We start from the raw sequence: 25,012 nt of genomic DNA, 5'->3' as shown, positions 1-25,012 counted from the left end.
CGACCTGCTAGAAACCACCTAGCCCTTTCATGGCGTGTTTGGTCTGTTTTATTTATAGCTTACCATTGAGCCACCTGTTGCAGTTTCACATCTGCAGGGGTTCATAGTGAGGCAAAAATTCATTCACTCACCTAATCTTACTTCCCTACGAGTGGGCACAGACTCTTCACCCATGCCTGCTCAGCACCTAAAAGAAGGCTGCCACTTACTGTGCACAGAGTGGGTGTAGACTCCAAATTGAGGAGCAGGGCATGTGTAATTCCACTTAATGTACATTGGGAGAGGACCATGTGCCACCTATTTTATTTATTTTTTTAAAGTGACCAAGCCCAATATGTCCGAACCACATTTCATGTAATCTTTACAAACAAAACTCAAACAGAGGGTTCAACTTGCCCCCACTCCCTTTACCCTTCAACATAAATTACAGATAAGCCATAAAGCTCAACAAACTCAGGCTCCTTCAGTCAAGTGGGGAAGGGGGTTTTTCAATGCAAAGTCCTTGATTCTGGAATTCCCAGCCCCAGATGTTTAAAGCCACGGACATAGAGCTTGCGCACCCAAGGACACTACACATGGGGAGAGGCATCTCTCAGACAGACAGTATTAAGCTGTATACATGGATGACAGCACCTGAGAGCAAAGTGGAAATGAGCACACTGCAGTGACCCAGTCTAGAAGGCACGAAAGGGCATGGAACAGATCAAAAATAAATCATCACAATCAGGTGTTGAGCCTGGGGATGACACAGCAGCATCACCACATCTTAGAACATCATCCAATAGGCCAGGGCGCATCCCCCTAGCAATGCCTAACTCCTCCCTGCACACCAATTATTTTTATCCTTTTTGCCTCCCTTCACTTCCACCAGTGCCCTCCAGTGTTGCAGTTGCTTTGTCCTATCAAGGTGATACAACAGTAAATTTGCTAGGATTCCTTTAGATTAAAAAATGCTACAGACCAACTTGCAGATCTGTTGTGAAATACAATTTTATTCATGATTCAGCTATAGATAGCCACTAGCTAACTGTGGGGCAGAAGGTACATTTCTACCTCATTCAGTAATAAGCTCACACATTATAGGACTTCTGTGGTTTAGTGCAATAGTCTGTCCTGACTGTCTCATGAATGCAGTCACTGTAATCAGTGTTACATTTACCACACTTGCAGTTCGTCGCCACTGGGTAAGAGTAATAGGGGACGATGTGTCGTGGGCAGCCAGGGAGTACCACTGTTCTGTACACCAGGTCTTTATACGTGCACACATCCTGGGACAGGGCGCTTTTGAGGAGCAATTTCTTACCATTGCTGTCCTACAAAAAAAAAAGAGAGATGTTATTCTGTTTTACTGAAGGATACACAAGTGACCCAGTGACTCAAGACCTCCCTGAGTCATTCTGATTGTGTTCAGAAGGCAGTTATCTTTCCGTGCAGACTAATGGCTGCATTTCTAGTGTAGTTCTACTGAGATCCCTCACTGAAAATCTGCATGTGAATAGTCTCCACATCTCTATGAAGATTTCCACATTATGCTGCACCTGCTGCCTGGCTCAGAGGTAAACCCACAAGTGACACCAGAGCTCCGTGACCTGCACTGACTGCCTATTGGTTTAAGGGTGGAATTTTAGGTCCTGGCTCTAAGGGTAGCATGGGACCTGCCTATGTAAGAGACACCTCTCTCCCCACACTGTGCTGCCATCACTGTGATCAGTGCATTGACTTACCAGCTGCACACATGATGAGGCAGAAGTTACTGAAACAATTCGCTTACTAATTTAAAAAAAATTCTGTCCCTCATTAAGTGGGAGAAGAACCTCTTTTCCATCCTAACCCCCAAATTCATAGGAGAAGAAGCCATTGCAACGAGAGCAGCAGCCGCCAATCTTCTACTACAACATTTTTGCTATAGGCACCAGATCCATCAGAATGCTTCTCCTCCCTCCCCCCATCGCCTCTGTGTCTGAATGATTTGCCAAATGTGGCAAGTGTGTGATTTTCTATCTATTGTAAATAACGTAAGAGATGAATGGTTTGTCCCGCTGATTTTCTAGAGGAAATAATGAGTGAGCTCAGATGTTCATACCACAGCAGTGGGCACAATAGAAGCACCCGCCTAGAACAGAATAGCGCCTGGTACCCGTGTCATGCAGAATCCAGCACAGATGGTTGTGTTGATGGCCAAGCAGTAGGCACATTCTCTCTTCTCCACGTGGATGATATACTCAGTGGGCGCACAAAAAGACATTGCCTGCCCAAAAGTCAGGCCAAAGAGAAGGGACATCAGAAAGATGGGACTCATGCTAGATGAAAAGACAAAATATCAAAGGAGAAAGCATTAGATGTGACCTTCTGCCATGTTCTGAAAAGCCACTGGGGAACCAGTTATATTATTCACATAAGGGAAAGACAATGAAATTATATCTAACAAGAACCTGACAAAGTTCCACTACCCTCATTCCTTTATTTGAAATAGTACTGACTGCTGCCAGAGGCAGGGTGCCAAAACATGGAACAATGAGGCAAATCTCATGTTCACTTCCTCCTATTAAATCCCATTACATGGAGCTTTCTGTTAATGAGTCCTAAAATGCTGATACAATAAAATAGCAGGAAGTTTCCCCAACCCTCCCTACTAAAGGATCTAAGAAATGTGACACATGGAAGAAACAATGAGCTCTAGAGTTCAAACACAAAACCTAAAATAATCCCATTGGCTTTAAAGAAAGCGAGTCCTATAAAATGGTGAAAGAATGAAAAGAAATGGCTATGTAGACAGACTACATCATCACATTTCTGACACTCCAATTGGCTGTTTTAATTAGAGGCCCACTGACGAGCTGGCGAGATATACACACTGCCAGTAATTAAGTAACATTCTTGTAAATGACAACAAATGACAGATCAGTAAAGAGTTCAACTCAATCAACCATCTACCAGAGCTGCTGACCTTTCCCATACATGCTGAGGGATCCCTAGAATGAAGCTCTTATTAGCTCCAAGGTCTGCTCAACAGCCTCCAAAGTACAAAGTTGAACTGACAGTGTCTACAAATTTATGGACATCACCCTCTGAATTCTCTCAGTGTCTAGTTTCTCCAGCCAAAGCCATTATGTTGTCCAGTTTACAACACCCAGTAGCGGCAACAATGCTGAACCTGCAAAGACCAACCTGTTGGCAGCTGAATCTTTCCTCAATACAGGAGCCTGAGTCTGCATTGTGGAGTTGGAGAGGCTGTGACCTAGCACAAGCTCTCACCGTGCTTTATACTCTCCAAGCTAATACCAGGCTGAGCGTACTGTTTATATAATTGCATTTGAATTGCTGCTTTCTTATCTCAAACCTATCTATTGAAAATTCATACTGAACTATAAAGCAAATGTAATTGGAACAAATGTTCCAATTATATCCTCACATGGAAACTGGGACTGGAAATCTAATTACTTTAACACTCATTTTCCTCTCAGCCTTTTAAACCAAATGTTGCTTTAAAAAAGATTTTATTGATGAGTTTAGTGACTACACAGGACAATAACATCACAACAAAAAGACTACCATGGACATATAGCCAGCCTGGATGCTTAGAACTGAGGGCTGCTATAGGAATTACAGATGGTTATTTTTCCCTAATTGTTTATTTTGGAGAAGGACTTAATTCTGGCTCCCACTGGCTGCAGTGTGACCAGAAACCGGACAGACATAACAAAGAGAGGCAGTAGCATGCACAGAAAGGGCTAGATTCACGAAGAAACTTAGGCATGGTGCCACTCAGCCTCACCACATCTAACTTTCAGGTGCCTAAAAAATCACTGGGATTAATGAAGTCTAAGTCAGGCACTGGGGCTCCCTGTACAATGAATGGGGAGAGACAGGCATCCCAGAATGGGATTCGCAAAAGCTAGCATGCTAGGCAGTTCCCCATCTCAATTAGCCAATGGGGGATTCCAAGAAGAGGGAGGTATCCTAAGCTCTGCTCCACTCAGGAAGTTCAGCACCTCACTTTGCTTGGGATTTTCAGCTGCAAACTCTCTCTTGTGGTTAGGTGACTACAACATTTTTGCAAGGAGACCTTCCTTCATAACTTTTAGCAAGTGGTTAGGGTATTCACCTGGGATATGAAAGATTTTCAGCTCAAGCCCTATCTCCACCTGAGGTGAGAAAGGATCTGCCATCTCTCAGTTGAGTGTCCCACTCACCTGCTATATATGGGATATTCTGATATGGGGGGCTCCTTCAGTCTGTCCTGTTGAACCTGTTCTACTATAAATAAATAATGAGTCACTTGGCCAGAGCAAGAAAGATCTCAAGCATGAGAATGACTCTCTATCCTGATGGTTAGAGCTCTACTTGGGAGACCCAGGATCTAGTCTCTCTGTTCCAATGACTTTTTAAAATTATTTATTCACAATGGAACAGCTTCAACAGCAGAGACTGATGGAGACGCACATCAGAATATCCCCTTGCCTTGTGTGTAGGCACTCACCTGAATGGTAGTACAACCCTGTTCAAATCTCTTCTCCCTCTCAGGAGAGAGGGGATTTGAACTGGGGGGCGGGGGGCATCTCACAACATCTCAGTTGAGTACTCTAACCAGCAAGCTGAAAGTTAGAAGGGAGGTCCTCTCTGCCACCCAGCCATTTTACGTAAGCTCCCCTATAGAGGTCCAACTTAGTAGATGAGCTATGACCACACTTAATGGATCAATCCCCACAGGCAACTTTGGCAGAGGAATGCCTATATTCCCCCAGCTCATGCATCATTCTGGGGCTGAGGTATCCAGAGGCCTGGGGTGGGGCTGCAGTGCACATGCAGAAATGTAGGCACATAGAGAATGCTTACTGCAAAAATGTAGGTGCCAAGCAAGTTTTGACATCTACTGGCTTCAGTGGCAGATCATGGGGTTTGTGAATCCCAGTAGGGCTTCATTCTGGAATATAGTTGCCTAAAATGGCAGTTAGATGCCTAAGTCCTTTTGTGAATCTAGTCCAAAATTAGTAAGATTCAAACTGTAGTTAATTTGAAAAAATTCCCTCCATCACTCCACCATTTCACATGGGAGGAGGAGTTTTAATCTACCCACACAAGTAGATACAGACATTATTTGGGCATTGAACCTATTTTGCAAAAGATTGATGGCAATAAATGACTCAGAAGTTAGTCATATCCAATGGGAATCAAGTCTCTATAAACAGCTCTATGCAGCATAGCTAGAAGCACCATACAGAATAACTATGACTGAAGAATGTCTAGAAATGGGAGTGCTCAGGTCCCAGTGGAGACTGGACAGATCCTGGGGAAGCAGTCTGGGTGGCTAAGGGGGTTGCATGGCTGCACGTGACTTGGCCTCGATGAGACGTGTGCATTCTCACTTCTAGTAGGGCTGTTGCGCTCTCCTGCTTCATCAGTAGCCAACCTGCCTTCCCATCTCATTTAGTTTGTCCTTAGAGCTTTGCTGGTTCTTACTCCACTGTTAGCATCCTAGACGCATCCTCAGTAACCACTAGCAGCCGTTAAGTTTTCATGAATCTGATCCATAACATATCACATAGCAACAACCCAGTTCTCCATTTACATGGACATGAGAAATACAATACAATTAAGATTAACTTGACTTTGGTGAGCACATGGTGAGTTGGGCAGGAGGGATCCAGTTAGCCCAGACTAGTGCCACGCTACTCCACTCACTGGCACATTAGGTTACCTCACTGTCATGACTTCAGACTGCAGCACATGTCTCTTTGTCCTGGGGTAGTCCTTCAATTATACCATAGTGTCAGAAAAAACACTTTTTACTCCTCCCCCTTCATTTCCCAGGGGTCTCTAAAAATGGGTTTCTTTATATAACCTGCCAGGAATTAGGTATGACTCTTTCTGGCTTAAGGGTAGGAGTGTAGTATTAATTGTACTCTCAGTAACATCTGTCCATGCTGCCTCAGCAGTAAAATTATAATATTTTGCTCCTATTACTATTTAACTCTTTCTTATCCTGATATAATTAAAATGTAACTAGATATACTGTTTGTGTGGGTACATATATTTTATACATGTGAGTGTATGTGCATAAAACTTTAGTCTCAGGGAATAAGTTCCTGCCTGAGAAAATCTAATATTTATAAGCATGCACAAGGACACTGGAGTTTCTACTGAGATCCAGGAAGGATAGAAAAGGTCAATGCAAGAGAAAACATATTTCCTCCAAAATGTGGTAAGGGGGAGATAAAATCCAGTGAGATGCAAAAGCTTCATAGCCACCTGTCCTATTCCCTCTTCCAGTCCTGCACAAGTCAAAACACTGGCATCTGAAACCTGTCACCTTCACAGCATACCTGCAAAGGGTGCAGTTGGGGAGCAACTAGTGCCTTTTACCCACAGATCTCAAATTCCTTTACATATAGGACCCCAGGCTGTTGGGGTTGTGCTTGTATCTGCTGGTCCTGACATAAGGAACCCTTAAGGATAAGGAATGAATGTGCCCTCACCATATTACATGCTGTTTACATTTAGTATGAGCAAACAGAGGACAGACCCAACCAGAAAGGTATATGCTAAGTACTTCAAAAGGGATAATTTTCCAAAGATGAAGAATATTATGAGTGAAACTGACTGGGAGAAAACCTTTAGACACAAAAATATGAATGAAAATTGGTAGTTGCTTAAGAAGAGTTCATTACATGTCCAAAAGAGCCACAATTCTACAATCACAAAAGAGGAAAACTTGGGTTAAAAGCCCATCCTGGTTAAGAGGGGAAATAAAGGCAGCAATTAGAAATATATAAACAAATGGAAAAAGGGAAATCAAGTAGCAATCAATTTAAATTGGAAGTAATAAAGTGCAGAAAATGCATTAGTGAACCTGCAGCTTGGTATGTGGGGCTCTGATACCGTGCTTTGTTGACAATAAACCTTTGCTGAGCCTTCGCCATTGAACCGAGCCTACAGGCGTTCTTTAGGAGTAACATTGAGGCGTGCTGAATCAACAGTCTACGCTGGTGCAGAATACACAGATGCTCCAAGAACAGCAGCACTAGCAACACTAACAACAGTTGTCAGTTGAGTATCGCCATCAAATGGAGGGTGTTTCTAGAGAGGTTACAAATGGATTTGTTCTAAGGCTACTGCTTTCAACAGTTTCATCAATGATTTGGAAGTAAAAGTAAAAAGAACCATTACTGATAAAATTTGCAGATTACACAAAAATTGGTGGAATGGCAAATAACGATGAAGACAGGGCAGTCATACAGCATGATCTGGATCATTTGGAAAGTTGGTCCCTTTCGAACAAATGTGTTTTAATATAGCCAGATGCAAGCTCAGAAATCTAGGAGCAAATGTCTCCTACAGAATGGGGGACTGTTCCTGGAAAGCAATGACTCTGAAAAGGAGACAGTGGGCAAACAATGCAACCTAAGCTGTCAGTTTGACACTGTGGCAAAAAAGTCTAACGTGACCCTTGGATGTAGAAATGGGAGCAATGAGTAGGAGTATGGAGGTGATTTGATGGCTCAAAGCTAAAGCCAGAACAATTCAAATAAAAAATAGGCATACATTTTTAAAGGGGAGAATGATTAACCATTGGAACAAACTACCAAGGAAAGTGATGGATTCTTCATCTCTTGATGTCTTTGTATCAAGAATGGATGCCAAACACGTTATTGGTCTCCATACAGAGATAATTTGGTGAAATTCTTTGCCCTGTGTTATACAGGACAAACTAGATGACCTTGAACTCCATGAATAAATTCAGTGCTACAGGACGCCATTGCACAGAGCCGGCCATGGTGTATGAAGAGCAGTGGAGCATAATTCATCACTGTGCCTGGTGGTATTTCTGTGGTACATTTGTTCATTGCAACTCAATGTCCCGACTAGTGACTTTTTCACCCTTGCTACCATTGGGCTCAATTCTCTGCCTGTACCATTGAAGTACCTGAGGCCTCATCAGACAGGATATAAGTCTGCTGTTTTCTCCAGTGACTTACACGAGCCATTAAACTGATGGTGTGCAGCCTTCCCTTGTGCACTAACAGTCTAACAGTCGTTAGTTCCCTTTCACCCTGGGCCTCTCTCTAAACTTGGGGCTCCTCTCACTGCAGCTAGGTCCCTGGCTGACTGCCTCTCTGATTCGTGCTGGTCTAAGAGCATTTCCGTAAGTTCACAAGGCTGCTTTTGCAAGCATCTCCCTGAATAGTCCAGAGTTTACTCTTAAGACTCCTGTAGATCCATTTTGCCTGCTGACCCACTGTTGACCTGGTGCCTGCTCAGTTATACAGATTCTCAATGTGCCACTGCAGCCCTCGAGCTCCCAGCTGCATTCAGTGACAGTCAGTCACACTGTGAATTATTTATCTCTAGCCTTTCTGCTAACCAAAACAATTAGTTCTCTGACATCAGTAATCTACACTTTCATGAAGTGTAGCTGCTGCTACACAAGAAATGTTATGGGTGATCACAATGGAAGGAACCAAATAAGGGATAAAAAGATTTGGTTTCGTATGCAGGATTGTCAGAGAGATTCTGGTAGGCCAGAGACATTCTATACATACATTGGCATTCACTGAATCATTTGACAAGGATCTACAACAGAGACCAATGCCTAATGTCAAGATAGAGTCGGGAAAGAGAATATCAAGTCGGAGGAAGGAGGCAGATGGAAAGCTAGCTTAACAAGAGAAAGCAATGACAGAAAACTTTGTAGGTGTTATGAGTGGGCTAGCCCAAAATCAGTGTGAGTAAATCTGTTCTTACTATTATAGGTAAGATTCTGGGTTTTGGAATTTTAAAAATATCCATGTTTGCAGATGTAGTGAGTCGGTGTGGCTCCCCTCCTGTCCAGAAGAGGGAGCCCACGTGCCGGCACCAGAGTGGGTGGGACCACCACCCCCTGTCCCCGCCCCCCGGAAGTCAAGGGGCGGGACAGGAAGTATAAAGGCCGGCCGCCAGAGCTCAGTCGGCGGCCAGCCACCACAGGGAGCAGACGTGCGGCCGGGAGCTCCCGGCCAGGAGACCGTCGAAGACCCTAGCTGGCCTGAGCTACCCCGGGCCCGCTACGAGGAGGGGCCGCCGGAGCCCGTTCACGCCCGCTACTGGGAGAATCCCTGGGAGCCTCACCCCACCAACCCCGAGGGTGAGACTGTACCCGAACCCCTCCGCCCCTGCTGCTACCCAGAGGAGCCGCCTGAGGACCGTTGGCCTGACTTCCCGGCAGAGCTACCGGACCTGCCACCGAGCCCCGGCCCAGAGGAGCCCATGCAGGTGGACTGGCCTGAGCCCGGCGCGACGAGCGAGGTAGGATCTGAGGGGGATCACGGAAGTGGCCCGGGGATAGCCGACCCCGGTCCGGCTGCAACTGAATGTGAGCCTATGTCAGTGTGTTGCGGTCTGGATACCCCACTGACCAGCAGCGGCAGCAACCGCTGTTAGGGCCCCGGGCTGGAACGCAGTGGAGTGGGTGGGCCTGCGTTCCCCCCTGCCACCCCCACTCACGGGTGGCAGGCATCCCCCTCACCCGACACTCGGCTACAGCAAGCCTAGGCGTGCCTTGCGTGGGCCTCTGAACTATTTGCTCGCTCAGCCCCTGCAAACAAGGGCCTGAGCTTACCTGTGTTGGCCCGCCCTGATCCAGGGCCTGGCCTCTGAACTAGTTGCTCGCTCAGCCCCTGCAAACAAGGGCCTGAGCTTAACTGTGTTGGCCCCGCCCTGATCCAGGGCCGGGGCTTTGAACTGTTTCCTCGCTCAGCCCCTGCAAACCCGGGCCTGAGCCAACCGTGTTTGCCCCGCCCTGATCCAGGGCCTGGGCTTTGAACTCTTTGCTCGCTCAGCCCCTGCAGTCAAGGGCCTGAGCTTTAACTGTGGCTGCTCCGACTCTGCACTAAAGAGCCGGAGTTCCGGGACTAACTGACTACTTGTTCCCACAGCAGTGAGTCGGTGTGGCTCCCCTCCTGTCCAGAAGGGTCGAGCCCCGGCTAGGACCTACTACAGCAGATAATACTGGAATTGGAGACAAAGCCAACATTTAGCAACAAGGCAGCTAGATCCCAAAGTATTGGGATAGTTTAGGTGGTTGAGCAGAAGAAAAATGTCAGGAACAGGATCACAGTTATCGTGGGGGAATCGTTGCCAATGCAGAGCTCCAGTGACAAAGGGAAATAAGATCCTAGCAAAGAGACAGACACATTAGCTTTCACATTTAAAATGTTTGTGGCTGATGAATTTTCAAAGTCCATTTGTCCATCGCAGGCTCTCAGAGTAATCTCTTCTAATGTTTTCTTCTAGCTCTAATCTTTTGTAATCAAAGATTCACAGATCACAGTTCTGCTCCTCCGCTTCCAGGATTAGCTGCAGTATTTCCTTACCAACCAAGGATTTCAACACTAATACTCTCTCTTCGTTGCATAGCATATGATAACTATCTCCATTTAGATATTGAAAATACAACATAATCCGCTTAATTATTGTTGTTTATACAGAACAGCACAGTGTGCAGCCAGAATGACTGGAACTGAGGTTTTAGCCTTGTCTACCCAACTTTTCATCACTGATCACAACTGTAATTTTAGTATGTATTTAGATCTGCTATCAATAAAACATTCTTGCTGCACATTAATCTGTCCAGAGAGAAGGCTGAGCCTGTAAAGTTCTATTGCTCTTATGCACCAATCTCAAGGTACTTGCAGTTTGACCCCCTCTTTTCATAAAAGCCATTGAACTTCAGTGGAATGTGTCCTATCTTTGGGTATTTTGTGTGCACATGTATTTGGGAAGGAGAGGACACTACACCTCTTTCTGAAGGACAAGCTGGAAGTACCAGTGAATGTTCATCTCTCCTTCAGAACTAGAAATCAGAGGCAGATACAGGTATTGGAAGCCAGGATTGCCTCTTACCCTTCTATCTGCTGTCTTGCCTTGAGATACAACTGGGAATCTTGCAAAGAAACACTGCAGAATTTATCCCTGAAGCCTCCTTCTAGTCTGTGCTTCCTCTCTTTATATTAACCACCTAACTCATTCTGAAGTTGGGACTCATCTGTAATTGGGGCAGGCCCACCCTTCAGTTGCAACAACATGGAGTGATTAGCCTTGCAGACCCACGTTAACCATTTCACTAACTGTGGGGGCATACATCCCATCACAATGTGAAAAAGAGCAAAATTCCCCTCAGAGAGGCTTCTTGACTCCTAAGATTACAACATTTCTTTATGGTAGAATTGTTAATCTGTGATGTCCCTGAGTGATACTTCCTAAGATTACAACATTTCTTTATGGTAGAATTGTTAATCTGTGATGTCCCTGAGTGATACTTCCATTAATTTCCAACTCTCTGTCTGCACACACTCTCTGTCTAGTCAGTATCTCATACTCACACTACTCAGCCTTATTATTTATGCTGATTCCTTACAAAGGGAATAGAATAATATCGGTTTAAAAAGGGCAATTACATATTTCAATGGATTAGAAAACACAAGAATTTCCAGACTGGAGTCCATATAGTCCAGTCCCATCTCTGACAGTGACCAACGCCAAATGTTACAGAGGAATGTGCAAGAAACCACTTAGCGGGTAATTAGGGAGAAACCTGCCCATACGTGAAGTTTCTTCCTAATCCACATTAGTAAGTCAAAAGGAAGTAAATCTAATGCACATTCAACCTGTGGAACTCTTTGCCAGAGGATGTTGTGAAGGCCAAGACTAGAACAGGGTTCAAAAAAGAATGTCATGGAGGTTAAGTCCATCAATGGCCATTAGCCAAGATGGGCGAGGATGCAAAATCATGCTCTGAAGTGTCCCTAACCTTTGTTTGCCAGAAGCTGGGAATGTGCGATACAGGATGGATCACTTGACGATTACCTGTTCTATTCATTCCCTTTGAAGTACCTAGCATTGGCCACTGTAAGAAGACAGGATACTGGGCTAGATGGACCATTGGTCTGACCCGGTATGGTTGTTCTTAACCCATGTAATGCAACTGTGGATGTGCTCTGTAGCCATATAACTGTCTAATCCTTTTTTATGCTGCTAAGATCTTGGTTTCAATGACATATTGTGGCATTAAATTCTACAGATTAGTTGCACAATGTGTAAACAAATTTCCCTTTTATTTTGTTGCCTTTTAACAAACTAAAAAACAAGCTGTTGAACAATGGAAAGTGGGTGTCTTAGAGCTTTGGAAGCACTCTATGCATTTCCCTCTGTGACAATTTAGGTATGCTCCATTTTTAGGTTATCTATGCCCCATAAACTATTCTGAACTGAAATGCAAATACCAACATTTATTTGAAAAACTCTGTCTAAAAATTAATACAATGGTAGGAAACTTATATTACTGTCTCTGTAAAATAAAAATACCAACTTTTATTCAAATTGGGTTTTATTATAAATTAAGTAACTTTCCAAACTTATCTTCAACCTGCCTTGCTAAATGTAGTTGTTAACAAACATGGCAAAATATTTTCTGCTTTGGCCATTCTGGATTTCATGTGTTTATTTCAACTGGACTGCTGTTCACAAGTTGTTTTAATTACAATCTGATATGTGAGTTGTCAAGTGACATTGTGACAGTGAAAATTTGACAGTCATTTTGTAGTACATCTCTACCTCGATATAAAGCTGACCTTGGGAGCCAAAAAATCTTACTGTGTTATAGGTGAAACCGCATTATATCAAACTTGCTTTGATCCACCAGAGTGTGCAGCCCCCCCTCCCCCGAGCACTGCTTTGCCGCGTTATATCCGAATTCGTGTTATATCAAGTCGCGTTATATCGGGGTAGAGGTGTATGTCAGCCCTTTATCTATCCAAATCTATCCAAATATGATTTTTTTACCCACTGCTTTTCAGGTGCCGCAGTTTGACCTGAACTACCTGGGAAAACGAAAGGTCCTCTTTCCCACTTGTACTATGAACGCACAATGGCATGTTAATGATTTACCTACCTGTGAGTGTTGCCAAAACAATTATTATGTTCAGTCAGTTAATAGGCTTGAGGATATTTAGTACTTTATTCTAGCACAGGTAAGGGATGTTCTCTTAAATCAGGAAGGGGATTCTACTGGTAAGTTCATTTTTCCTTTTCTTTCGCATCCAAGATATAAATAGCGCTATTCTGAGAGAATGAGCCAAGAGCAGTGGCCTTTTTGCAGGAGGGTTTTTCAGAATGAAAAGGGCTGATTTAGTGCCCGAATCCAAGGTAGATATATGGATGAAACCTGGCCCCCAAAAGGCTTCATGCTCTGTGATAAACTTCAGAGTAACAGCCGTGTTAGTCTGTATCCGCAAAAAGAAGAACAGGAGTACTTGTGGCACCTTAGAGACTAACAAATTTATTAGAGCATAAGCTTTCGTGGACTACAGCCCACTTCTTCGGATGCATATAGAATGGAACATATATTGAGGAGATATATATACACACATACAGAGAGCATAAACAGGTGGGAGTTGTCTTACCAACTCTGAGAGGCCAATTAATTAAGAGAAAAAAAACTTTTGAAGTGATAATCAAGCTAGCCCAGTACAGACAGTTTGATAATAAGTGTGAGAGTACTTACAAGGGGAGATAGAGTCAATGTTTGTAATGGCTCAGCCATTCCCAGTCCTTATTCAAACCGGAGTTGATTGTGTCTAGTTTGCATATCAATTCTAGCTCTGCAGTCTCTCTTTGGAGTCTGTTTTTGAAGTTTTTCTGTTGTAATATAGCCACCCGCAGGTCTGTCACTGAATGACCAGACAGGTTAAAGTGTTCTCCCACTGGTTTTTGAGTATTTTGATTCCTGATGTCAGATTTGTGTCCATTAATTCTTTTGCGTAGAGACTGTCCGGTTTGGCCAATGTACATGGCAGAGGGGCATTGCTGGCACATGATGGCATATATCACATTGGTAGATGTGCAGGTGAACGAGCCCCTGATGGTATGGCTGATGTGATTAGGTCCTATGATGATGTCACTTGAATAGATATGTGGACAGAGTTGGCATCGGGGTTTGTTACAAGGATAGGTTCCTGGGTTAGTGGTTTTGTTCAGTGATGTGTGGTTGCTGGTGAGTATTTGCTTTAGGTTGGGGGGTTGTCTGTAAGCGAGGACAGGTCTGTCTCCCAAGATCTGTGAGAGTAAAGGATCATCTTTCAGGATAGGTTGTAGATCTCTGATGATGCGCTGGAGAGGTTTTAGTTGGGGGCTGAAGGTGACAGCTAGTGGTGTTCTGTTATTTTCTTTGTTGGGCCTGTCTTGTAGGAGGTGACTTCTGGGTACTCGTCTGGCTCTGTCAATCTGTTTTTTCACTTCAGCAGGTGGGTATTGTAGTTTTAAGAATGCTTGATAGAGATCTTGTAGGTGCTTGTCTCTATCCGAGGGATTGGAGCAAATGCGGTTATATCTTAGAGCTTGGCTGTAGACAATGGATCGTGTGGTGTGTCCTGGATGGAAGCTGGAGGCATGTAGGTAAGTGTAGCGGTCAGTAGGTTTCCGGTATAGGGTGGTATTGATGTGACCATCGCTTATTAGCACAGTAGTGTCCAGGAAATGGACCGCTTGTGTGGATTGATCTAGGCTGAGGTTGATGGTGGGATGGAAATTATTGAAATCATGGTGAAATTCCTCAAGGGCTTCTTTTCCATGGGTCCAGATGATGAAGATGTCATCAATGTAGCGCAAGTAGAGTAGGGGCGTTAGGGGACGAGAGCTAAGGAAGCGTTGTTCTAAGTCAGCCATAAAAATGTTGGCATATTGTGGGGCCATGCGGGTACCCATAGCAGTGCCGCTGACTTGAAGGTATATATTGTCCCCAAATGTGAAATAGTTGTGGGTGAGGACAAAATCACAAAGTTCAGCCACCAGGTTAGCTGTGACATTATCAGGGATACTGTTCCTGATAGCTTGTAGTCCATCTTTGTGTGGAATATTGGTGTAGAGGGCTTCTACGTCCATAGTGGCCAGGATGGTGTTTTCTGGAAGATCACCGATGGATTGTAGTTTCCTCAGGAAGTCAGTGGTGTCTCGAAGATAGCTGGGAGTGCTGGTAGCGTAGGGTCTTAGGACAGAGTCTACATAACCAGACAAGCCTGATGTTAGGGTGCCAATGCCTGAGATGATGGGGCGTCCAGGATATCCAGGTTTATGGATCTTGGGTAGCAAATAGAATACCCCTGGTCGGGGTTCTAGGCATGTGTCTGTACGGATTTGTTCCTGTGCTTTGTCAGGGAGTTTTTTTAGCAGATGGTGTAGTTTCTTTAGGTAATCCTCAGTGGGATCAGAGGATAATGGCCTGTAGAATGTGGTGTTAGAGAGCTGTCTAGCAGCCTCCTGGTCATATTCCAATTTATTCATGATGACGACAGCACCTCCTTTGTCAGCCTTTTTGATTATGATGTCAGGGTTGTTTCTGAGGCTGTAGATGGCGTTGTGTTCAGCATGGCTGAGGTTATGTGGCAAGTGATGTTGCTTTTCCACAATTTCAGCCTTTGCACGTCGACGGAAGCAATCTATGTAGAAATCCAGTCTGTTGTTTCGACCGTCCGGAGGAGTCCATGCAGAATCCTTTTTTTTGTAGTGCTGGTAGGGAGGATTCTGTGGGTTAGTATGCTGTTCAGAGGTATGTTGGAAATATTCTTTGAGTCGGAGACGTCGAAAGTAGGATTCTAGGTCACCGCAGAACTGTATCATATTCATGGGTCTGGAGGGACAAAAGGAGAGGCCCCGAGATAGGACAGACTCTTCTGCTGGGCTAAGAGTATAGCTGGAAAGATTAACAATATTGCTGGGTGGGTTAAGGGAACTACTGTTGTGGCTGCTTGTGGCATGTAGCAGTTTAGATAGTTTAGTGTCCTTTTTCCTTTGTAGAGAGGCAAAGTTTGTCTTGTAAATGGCTTGTCTAGTTTTTGTAAAGTCTATCCATGAGGAAGTTTGTGTGGAAGGTTGGTTTCTTATGAGAGTATCCAGTTCTGAGAGCTCATTCTTAATCTTTCCCTGTTTGCTGTATAGGATGCTGATCAGGTGGTTTCGCAGTTTCTTTGAGAGTGTGTGACACAGTCTCTCAGCATAGTCTGTGTGATATGTAGATTGTAATGGATTTTTTACCTTTAGTCCTTTTGGTATGATGTCCATCTGCTTGCATTTGGAAAGGAAGATGATGTCTGTCTGTATCTGTACGAAGTTTTTCATGAGGTTGATGGATTTCCACTCCATACGGCTAAATGCAGTGCCTTGCATAATGACAGGTTTCAGAGTAGCAGCCGTGTTAGTCTGTATCCGCAAAAAGAAGAACAGGAGTACTTGTGGCACCTTAGAGACTAACAAATTTATTAGAGCATAAGCTTTCGTGGACTACAGCCCACTTCTTCGGATGCATTGGGCTGTAGTCCACGAAAGCTTATGCTCTAATAAATTTGTTAGTCTCTAAGGTGCCACAAGTACTCCTGTTCTTTTTGTGATAAACTTGTGTTTCTCCCAGAGAGCTAGCATATGAGATGGATAAAGAGAAGAAACCTGGCCTTGAAAACAGGACACTCACACTGGGCAAAAACCTACTACCACTGACACTGTCCTAAACCCAGAGTTGTTCCTTTGGCTTCAGGATCAGTGAGAGCAGAACTTAGCCTATTATCTTTCCATGTACCCCAATGTGTCACATTAAATAAGAGAACATGCAGTCAGATTTGCTTTTTACTTCCAACCTACAAGCACCAGCTCACCTAAAGATTCTGAGACTCATTTTCTTTTATACTAACTATAATTTATTCCCATCTTAAAGCCCCTTTGTGCTATCAATGATATAAAGTGATCTTAGTGTAAATGAGAATCTGGATTTTCATCTCTGCACCTTCTTCGGAGTAACATAGATGGAAAAGACATTGCAGATCATCAAATTCACATCCTTCCCCAATTCTGAATTTTTACTGTTGATCTCCAAGAAATGCGACTCCAAAAACACAGGCAATTAGAGACAAAGAGAAAGCCGAGAAATCTGCTTTAGCTGAAGAAATGGGCAGTCAAGAATTGGGTATAATACCGACACCCACAAGAAGGAAAGAGCCCCTGGAGTCTAGTGATAATGGAGCTTCATTTTTCCTGGGTCTTGTTTTATTACTTTCATTTATTTCCTGTACCTTAATTTTTTTTAGTCCTTTTGTATTTAGAAGTTGCATTGAGTATTATCTTTGTTCTGGGTTTAATTTGTCCTTTACTGTAATTATCATGCATGTCGGATAGGTTTTCTAAAACTCACTGCTTCTGATCAGAGAATGGTATTGCTATTAGCAAGAAGATTTAAACACCTACACCACTTCTGAGGGAAAACATTTGAAGGGATTGCTACATATATTCTTTACAAGAGTCTAAAATTATCTCTAGGTCTGCAAAAGCTGCTTTTTAAAACTATTGTGAAATTAAGTTATTGGTAACTGCTAGCGTGACAAACACACCTCCCTGTAATGTGACCTGGATAGATTCATAGACAGGTGAACCCAACCCTAGTGCAGTTATCCCTGACTAATCTCGAAACTCCACTGCAACTCCATTGGTTACCATAGAGACACCTCAGTGTTTCACCCTGCCCTCCACGGAGTGTATTCCAGAGTCTGAATAAACAGGAACATGCTAAGACAGTGTATCTGTTACTCAGAACTACCTGCAGGTACAAGTGCCACCGTGTTTCATAGGCTAGGTGAGTTCCGAAAGTATTATTTTGATAAAATTTGTTCTGATTTGATATTTACGTATGGCAATTAAAAATTCCACTTATTTTGAACACTAAGGCAGAGAATACAAAGTGTGTGGAATGTAACTGCGTCATTAATGTCGGCTCACAGCTACGAGTCACCCGGAAGTACTTGGACATGCTTGGTTTGCACTTTAGTTTTAAGTTCCAAAAGTGTTTGATATTTCACTTGGAGTTTGTAAATTTGGGGTTTCTTTGCAGTTATTAAGACAACTTGCTGGTTTGACTTACAGTGTGTAGTGTTGTGTAGGTACTCTATCAACTCTAGTTTATTTTATTGTTTAACAAATAAACAAACAAAAAAACCCCTGATATCTAAATCCCAAAATACTGGCATTCTGGGCTAAAGCAATGAAAGCAAGCTAATAATTTTGCAATAATAGGTAATGTTCCAATTTTCCATGCTTAAAAAAAGGCTTGTAGGTGATAATAATAGAAACTACAGTGATTGACAGTTAAATATTTTAACAGGAACCCATGGTAAACACAGAAAGTAGCTGAGTATTGCAAACAATTCTGCATTAATATTCGTTCACACTTGTAACAAAATTTCCTTCAACTTTGTTTTCCTTCAACCCTCCCCTCCCTTCTCCCCCCCTCACCCCGCCCACCCTTGTTTTCTGCAAATCTAGAAAATAAGTTCAGTGGTAACAGTGAATATTACTGACAAGAAAATTTGCAGAAACAGTTAATTTTAAGTGAATATTGCAGAATATTTGCTTTAACTTCACACCTTAATTAATTTGAACTTTACTAACTTAATTCATCTTTACTTTCCTGAGTGTCCCTGCGTAGACAAGCAAGCCCTCAAATCCCAAGTAATAAAGCCCAGCTACTGTCACAGCCATCACCCAAAATTCCTGCAGGAACTAGCCCACTGATACTAAGTTAATCTATTTTGCTTATCTTCATGGCTTTGTTTGTATATTTGCACAGAGAAGGGTAAATCTTCAGCTGAGCAGGAAGAGTGAGAAGCCATAATGGATGGAACACAACGTGTGTGTGTCAAGCTCCTTTTGATTTGTCATACAGTAGTGATGTTTTCTGTTCAGGCTTCAGATCAGACTCCCCCCGTGAATGAAGACATGCAAACAGAAGCAGCATCCAATGAATCTGGAAATACAACCATATCTAGAAGTACTGTAATGACAACCATTTCAGATAAAGAAGCAGTTAATACAACCACAGTGCAGAATATAAGTTCCAGTGGGAATACAATTGCCATGACAGCAAAGATAACTAGTTCATTGGCTTTAACAACTTTGTCACATTTTGCACGAAGCACTCTACATCCCCTCAACACAGACACTAGCAGCCCTTCAGATATTACTATTAGATTCAACACTGTTGTGACATCACCTACAGTTTCAACCTTTAATCGAGCAACTGATAAAGATTCGAATCCCAGAACGTCTGCAATCACATTGAAACCAACAACTCAGTCTTCTACAGCCACACAACTAAATACTAGCAAAGCTTTGGATTCAGTTTCTATAACACACGCTTCAGGTAGGTGTCATTAGATTCTATGGCAGCATTTCCTAACCTGTGGTGTCAGACTAGTTCACTGTGTGCACCCAGTTGTTGGAAAGAAGCAATTGCATCAGGCATTGGGGTTCATCATGTACACACAACGAATGTGTCAACAAGTATCCAGCGTTAGCTGCTTTCTGGGCACCAACATTCCCTCCCAGCTTACGTGGTCAGGGCCTCAGGTCCTGGGAACAGACCATCAGCTCAAGTTTCTCTTCTCTGTTCCCATGAACTCAGCTCAGCTGCAAGAGCTACCATTGGACACTCAAAAGTATGTGACTTCTGTTGAGTGGAGGACTTGAGGAGAAGGAGTCTTCCTGGGAGGGGAAAGGGGAAAAAAATTTAGTGGAAAACCAAAGATTGAAAATTACACAGAAAAGAAAAAATTCAAGATGAGAAGGTGGAAAGCAGAGACAGGAAAGGACAGAAACAAAGAGACATACTGAGCCAAGGTGTCAAGGAGTATGAGAAAGAGGGCCACCCATGCCTCCTGAAAAGTAGACACAGGTTGATGGAACAGGTATTGGGGATCTATGCTAGCAACATAACAAAGACAAATAATCACATAAGCCAACATTTTAAAGTGTGGTGGTTTAACGTTAGATAACTATATCCTTATTTAGGCCCTTTCGTCAAAATGACCTGATTTTTAGAGGGCTCACCACCCACAATTCCTATTGCCTTCAATGCAAGCCGCAGGTCCTCAGCCACTGTGAAAATCAGGTCAATTTAATTTAGGCACCTAAGTATGGATTTAGTTGACTAACTTTAGGTACTGATTTTATAAATTTTGACCATGTGCTATATCTTTGATTTGCTTTTATATATTTACAGTAAACCTGGAAGGGTCAAACCCAAACTGAAACATTTACTTTGAAAATTCACCACAATAATAATAAAATAACCAGACTTTACTACAAGACTCATTTCAATAAACATCTTGGGTGTGTTGCTGTTGGGTTGTCCCATGGCAACTTGGAAGTTAAGGCAATTCAAGTCTATTTTAGGGAGGTTTTTTAAGGGAGAGGTTAGAATTTGAATCTGTCTCTTTAATACTTAGCACATGAAAACCTTCTTTATTGACATATTGAAACCTAAAGATTGAGATTTGTTGTTTTTGTAGCTGTGAAATAAGAACAACTTTCTACATTATTTTATTGAAACAGGAGGAATTCATCTAACGAATTCAGAGGCCATTCTGATCATTATTTTCAGCAGCATCCTCACATTTGCTGTTCTAGCAATTGTCATATGCAGTCTTGATAAGTACAGGAAGAGAAGAGCTCAGTATTCCCATCACCCACTATATGACACCTCTTCTGAAACAGGTTGGCATATTTTTAATAAGCTGTATCATATAACAAACATGCATTCTACATGTGCACATTACAAATTGTTTATTCAAGACAACCACTTCCCCCAGTAATGAAATGCAGCAACCCCTGAGGAAGAAGGTGGTAACTTTTTAACAGTGTAAAGCAGTGGTTCTCAACCTATTTACCACTGTGGGCCACATTTGCAGCTCTCTATGTCTTATGTGGACTGCATCCACACAATATATATCGGGGGTAGGCAACCTATGGCATGCATGCCAAAGGTGGCACGTGAGCTGATTTTCAGTGGCACTCACACTGCCTGGGTCCCGGCCACCGGTCCGGCAGGCTCTGCATTTTAATTTCATTTTAAATGAAACTTCTTAAACATTTTAAAAACCTTATTTACTTTACATACAACAATAGTTTAATTATATATTATAGACTTATAGAAAGAGACCTTCTAAAAATGTTAAAATGTATGACTGGCACGCGAAACCTTAAATCAGAGTGAATAAATGAAGACTCGGCACACCACTTCTGAAAGGCTGCTGACCCCTGATATATATACTACCTGTATAGCCCTGAGGGTGTCACACGGGCTGCAGCTGTGTGCTGACTGGGCTGCAAGCAGCCTGTGGGCCACGGGTTGAGAACTACTGGGTAAAGTAATGCTACACAATGGTCTAAGTGCCAGATCTTCAGTGGTTGTAAAGCAGTATCATTCCAATTATTTCAGTGGAAATACACCAATTTACACCTGCTGAAGATGTGACTTTTGGGCAGGAAGTGAGAACTTACCATCTTTTCCAATTACAACTGTTGTGGACAATTAGGCAGGTGGGTTTTGAAACTGGAATTTCACCCAGAATGTATATTTGAATATTTGAATATGAATATTTATTTGTGTGTGTATTATGTTTAAATGAAATTAATTATGTTAAATGAAACAGCAACAATGAAAAATCCTTAAACACGTAGGGCCAGATTTTCAAAGGTATTTACACATCTAACCTGCCTAGGCGCTTTAAAAAAAAACACCATTAGGCAAGTATCTGCATCTTTAGATGCTTAAAACAGCTAGTCAAATTCAGACTAGAGAAACAATAAAAAATGAGCACTTTCGTTTTACTGCAAGATAAACTAGAGAGGTTAGCATTATACCCCAATCTGGCATTGACCTCACCTAGTTTACCTTGCAGTAAAACCAAAGTGCCCCATTTTTACTGTGTTTATATCAAGATAGCTTTAGTTACTAGGGTGACCAGATCACCCAAGTCAAATATCGGGACGTGGGGGGGGGGTGTCAGGAGGGAGCAGGGCAAAAAAACAAACAAACACACACCCCCCTTCCTCCACAAGCGCCGGAGGGAGGCCCGGGAGACACAGGGGAAGCGCGGGGCTGGGGTGAGTGAGAGTCCGGCCTTGCCCCGAGTGCAGGCAGGACTCAGTAGGGCGTTAGGGAGAGTAGGGGGGTGGCCCACGGGGCCAGGCGGCGGCTGTTCTCCCCCCCTGGGCAGCGGGACTCGGGAGCAGCCTCTGCTGCAGCTCCCACTGCCGTGGTGGGAGGAAGCAGCCAATGGCTAAGCTTGGTGGCTGCGGCTCTGGTGCCCAGGCCCGAACCCCCCGAGCCTGGGCCTGCTGCGGGGACCCAGCAGCACGCACGCTGCGCGTGCCCAGCCCCTGGCCAGTCGCATCTGAGCTGGCTGCCCAGCTGGTGCAGTCCCGCGGGCAGCCCCGGAGTGGGGGCAGCAGGCCCCAGACCCCCCATCCCGCTCGGGTCCCGCAGGCCGCCCCCCTACTCTCCCTACCGCCCGACTGAGTCCTGCCTGCACTTGGGGCCAGGCCAGACTCTCACTCACCCTGGCCCCGCGCTTCCCCAGCGTCTCCCAGGCCTCCCTCCACAAGCGCTGGAGGGAGGAGGAATGGCGAGCCTGGGGAAGAAGCGGGGATTCGGGGAGGGAACCAATGGGGGAAAGAGGGGGGCGGAGTCGGGCGGGGGGGGTGCAAGCACTTCTGGGCTCTGGAGTATTTGCTTGTTTGTCCAGTGTCCTGACCTAACATTGGTCGGGACGCGGGACAAACAAGGAAATATCGGGACAGTCCCGATAAAATTGGGATGTCTGGTCACCCTATTAGTTACCCCAAGGTAAAACAACTTTTTCAGCAGTAAAGACAAGGCCAGAGAATGCATGACATGCACACCTCACCCAGTGTCAACATTAGCACCAGTGCTTCCACAGCAGTAGGAACAGCAGCAAATAATATTTGCCATTTATGAAAGCAAGAAAGTATATGGGTACGAGGGGCTTTTTGTTAAAGAATCTTGGCTTACATCCACTGGAGCATATTTCATGAATGGAAGTTTTATAGTTCCATAACTTTAAATGAAGTGGGAAATGAAAAGACAGCCAGTGACTGTTTTGGCAAAAATCTGCTTGTTAATCTTGCCACAGTGTATAATTAGAAAGAATCTTCAGAGCTGCTGATGACATTGTAACAAGCCAAAGAATCCTTTGTACGGGCACACTATCCTACAAATAAATCTGGAAATCTTCCAATATATTTATTTGTTTAGCTTACAATAGGGACGCATTAGTGAGAAAGTCCCCAGAACAATTAAGAAAGATTTCCCTCTCAGTGCTCTTTTTATCTCTAGTCCTTGTTTTGTATCATTGTTTTGTCTTCTACTGACTATAACAGTGGTGACAAATGCAAATGAGACTACACTTTCAACACAGGCAACTTATTTTTGGATAATAAATTTGATAATTCGTTTTATCAGAATTTTTCATTGGTAATTAGGGTCACTTAGTGAAAACAAGTAATTATTTAGTATCTGCAGGTACAATGAGGTTATAGTTTTCAAACTGTGCCTATCTCTAATTGGTGAGATGCTTTAGAGATCAGGTTCTGAAAGGCTATATCCTCCTGAGAACTGGTTAGGTGGATTAAGTTCACAAAATAAAATGTAATATAACAAATGTATAATGTGTATGTACTTCAGGTATAAATTAGCTGAGTTAAAGGAGGTGAATCACAAATATGCCTAATAAATTGATGTCAACAGAATCACTAATATAAATTTGAATTAAAAAGCCATTGACAGAGAATCACCCAAATAGTTCTTTGTATAGCTAATACATACAAGCATTGAGAAAATGACAGCTAGAGATATGCTTGTGCAGCTTATACTTCTTGCAGATAATGGTAGAATAACACAATTTTCTTGACTTGAATGGGACTGGACACATAACATGGATCTGGGATAACCAAGCAGAAGTTAGTCTAAAAACTTAAATAAAAATGCACAGGTAAATGCATCAATGCTTCAATAGTTAAATGCTTCAATATTATAAATTATAACTTCTAAAAATATTCTATTTTCCTGACTAAATGGATACAAATAAACCATATTCCCATGTAATAATAGTAATATTTTTTGTACTTACTATAACATCTTTCATGGACTATTGAAAGAGCAACTGGCTGACAATTAAGGATTTAATAAAATTCTGTATTAAAATGACACATCTGGGTGGTCTCTCACTCAGGTCTTGACTGAGAAAATATTCCCTGTTAAAACATGTGAAGATTTGTCAAAGTACTTCTACATTTATCATACCCCCTCTTTTTCAATGCCACTCACCCAAAACAACCTGGCATTCTTTCAGTGTTTTCTGGTACTTCTATTCTTTTATTTAAGGTTATTTTATTAATACTCTGATCAGCTTCACAATTTGTTAGAAACAGATAATTTCTACCACTTTACTACTTGAAGAATGTACAAACCAAAACATAGATTATAAAGTAGTAGATTTGCTAATTTTTCATTTGCTATTTTTCATTTGCCTCCTATGCGATTTGGATTAGTGCCTGGAACAGTGATGCTTGTTTATATTTCCATTTTTACTTTAACATATACAGTCAATCCACAGATACACAAAACTGTAGTACAATGTGACAACATCTTTGCCCAGTGAAGATTTTAGACCTTGTGATTTGCTTGACTATGCTACATTTCTCCCCATAGTACTTTAATAATGTTTAATAATGCTTTCAATATTTTACAGATGACATATACACTACTCCAGATGACACACTGATGATATCAGGAGGACTATATGATGCACCAAGGGTTTATAACCCCAATATGACTGTACTGGACAATGATGAGCTTCAAGCTGAATACTTACCATTTGGCGCCAGACCTGGGAAGTTCAGACTTGAAATTTTATCTGGGGGAAATTATAAAGGACTTTCCCCAACCTTTGATAGATTTCAGTCACCACCATAACACTTATAATGTAGTAATAATGATAGTAGTATAGAGCATCTTTCAGGATAAGATGATCCCTCACTCTCACAGATCTTGGGAGACAGACCTGTCCTCGCTTACAGACAACTCCCCAACCTAAAGCAAATACTCACCAGCAACCACACATCACTGAACAAAAATACTGAC

At 42.9% G+C, this 25,012-nt stretch overlaps 2 protein-coding genes across 6 annotated transcripts; one reads left to right on the top strand and one right to left on the bottom strand.

Annotated features, from left to right (window-relative positions):
- Nucleotides 1–1,001: 1,001 nt before the first annotated feature.
- Nucleotides 1,002–19,542, bottom strand: TSHB (thyroid stimulating hormone subunit beta). Of its 3 annotated transcripts, none has more exons than XM_034767063.1 (3): nucleotides 19,401–19,542; nucleotides 2,138–2,300; nucleotides 1,002–1,313 (listed from the first exon to the last, which is right to left on the bottom strand). In XM_034767063.1, exons 2-3 carry the CDS (start codon nucleotides 2,297–2,299, stop codon nucleotides 1,071–1,073), a joined length of 405 nt encoding a protein of 134 aa, XP_034622954.1. In that variant the 5' UTR covers nucleotide 2,300; nucleotides 19,401–19,542; the 3' UTR covers nucleotides 1,002–1,070. The 3 variants fall into 3 exon arrangements, with proteins under 3 accessions (XP_034622954.1, XP_034622955.1, XP_034622953.1); XM_034767064.1 differs by lacking the exon at nucleotides 19,401–19,542 and adding an exon at nucleotides 18,475–18,582; XM_034767062.1 differs by lacking the exon at nucleotides 19,401–19,542 and adding an exon at nucleotides 3,169–3,267.
- Nucleotides 12,949–25,012, top strand: LOC117875727 (mucin-5AC-like). Of its 3 annotated transcripts, none has more exons than XM_034767059.1 (4): nucleotides 12,949–13,044; nucleotides 18,638–19,210; nucleotides 20,401–20,562; nucleotides 24,621–25,012. In XM_034767059.1, exons 2-4 carry the CDS (start codon nucleotides 18,682–18,684, stop codon nucleotides 24,842–24,844), a joined length of 915 nt encoding a protein of 304 aa, XP_034622950.1. In that variant the 5' UTR covers nucleotides 12,949–13,044; nucleotides 18,638–18,681; the 3' UTR covers nucleotides 24,845–25,012. The 3 variants fall into 3 exon arrangements, with proteins under 3 accessions (XP_034622950.1, XP_034622952.1, XP_034622951.1); XM_034767061.1 differs by having other exon boundaries at nucleotides 13,009–13,044; nucleotides 18,754–19,210; XM_034767060.1 differs by lacking the exon at nucleotides 12,949–13,044 and adding an exon at nucleotides 17,545–17,647.

The sequence above is a fragment of the Trachemys scripta genome, chromosome 4, assembly GCF_013100865.1.
Source record: "Trachemys scripta elegans isolate TJP31775 chromosome 4, CAS_Tse_1.0, whole genome shotgun sequence".
Lineage (NCBI taxonomy): Eukaryota > Metazoa > Chordata > Testudines > Emydidae > Trachemys > Trachemys scripta.
This window is presented reverse-complemented; position numbering and strand designations above follow the sequence as displayed.

What these genes read in the sequence shown, in the direction of transcription:
- LOC117875727 (XM_034767059.1), top strand. Translation starts at nt 18,682, where the DNA reads ATGGATGGAACACAACGTGTGTGTGTCAAGCTCCTTTTGATTTGTCAT. An exon ending in TTCTATAACACACGCTTCAG is followed by an intron (nt 19,211 to 20,400) that starts GTAGGTGTCATT and finishes TTATTGAAACAG; the next exon opens with GAGGAATTCATCTAACGAAT. An exon ending in TGACACCTCTTCTGAAACAG is followed by an intron (nt 20,563 to 24,620) that starts GTTGGCATATTT and finishes AATATTTTACAG; the next exon opens with ATGACATATACACTACTCCA.
- TSHB (XM_034767062.1), bottom strand. Translation starts at nt 3,215, where the DNA reads ATGCAGACTCAGGCTCCTGTATTGAGGAAAGATTCAGCTGCCAACAG. An exon ending in AAAGATTCAGCTGCCAACAG is followed by an intron (nt 2,301 to 3,168) that starts GTTGGTCTTTGC and finishes CTTTTCATCTAG; the next exon opens with CATGAGTCCCATCTTTCTGA. An exon ending in CTGGATTCTGCATGACACGG is followed by an intron (nt 1,314 to 2,137) that starts GTACCAGGCGCT and finishes TTTTTTTTGTAG; the next exon opens with GACAGCAATGGTAAGAAATT.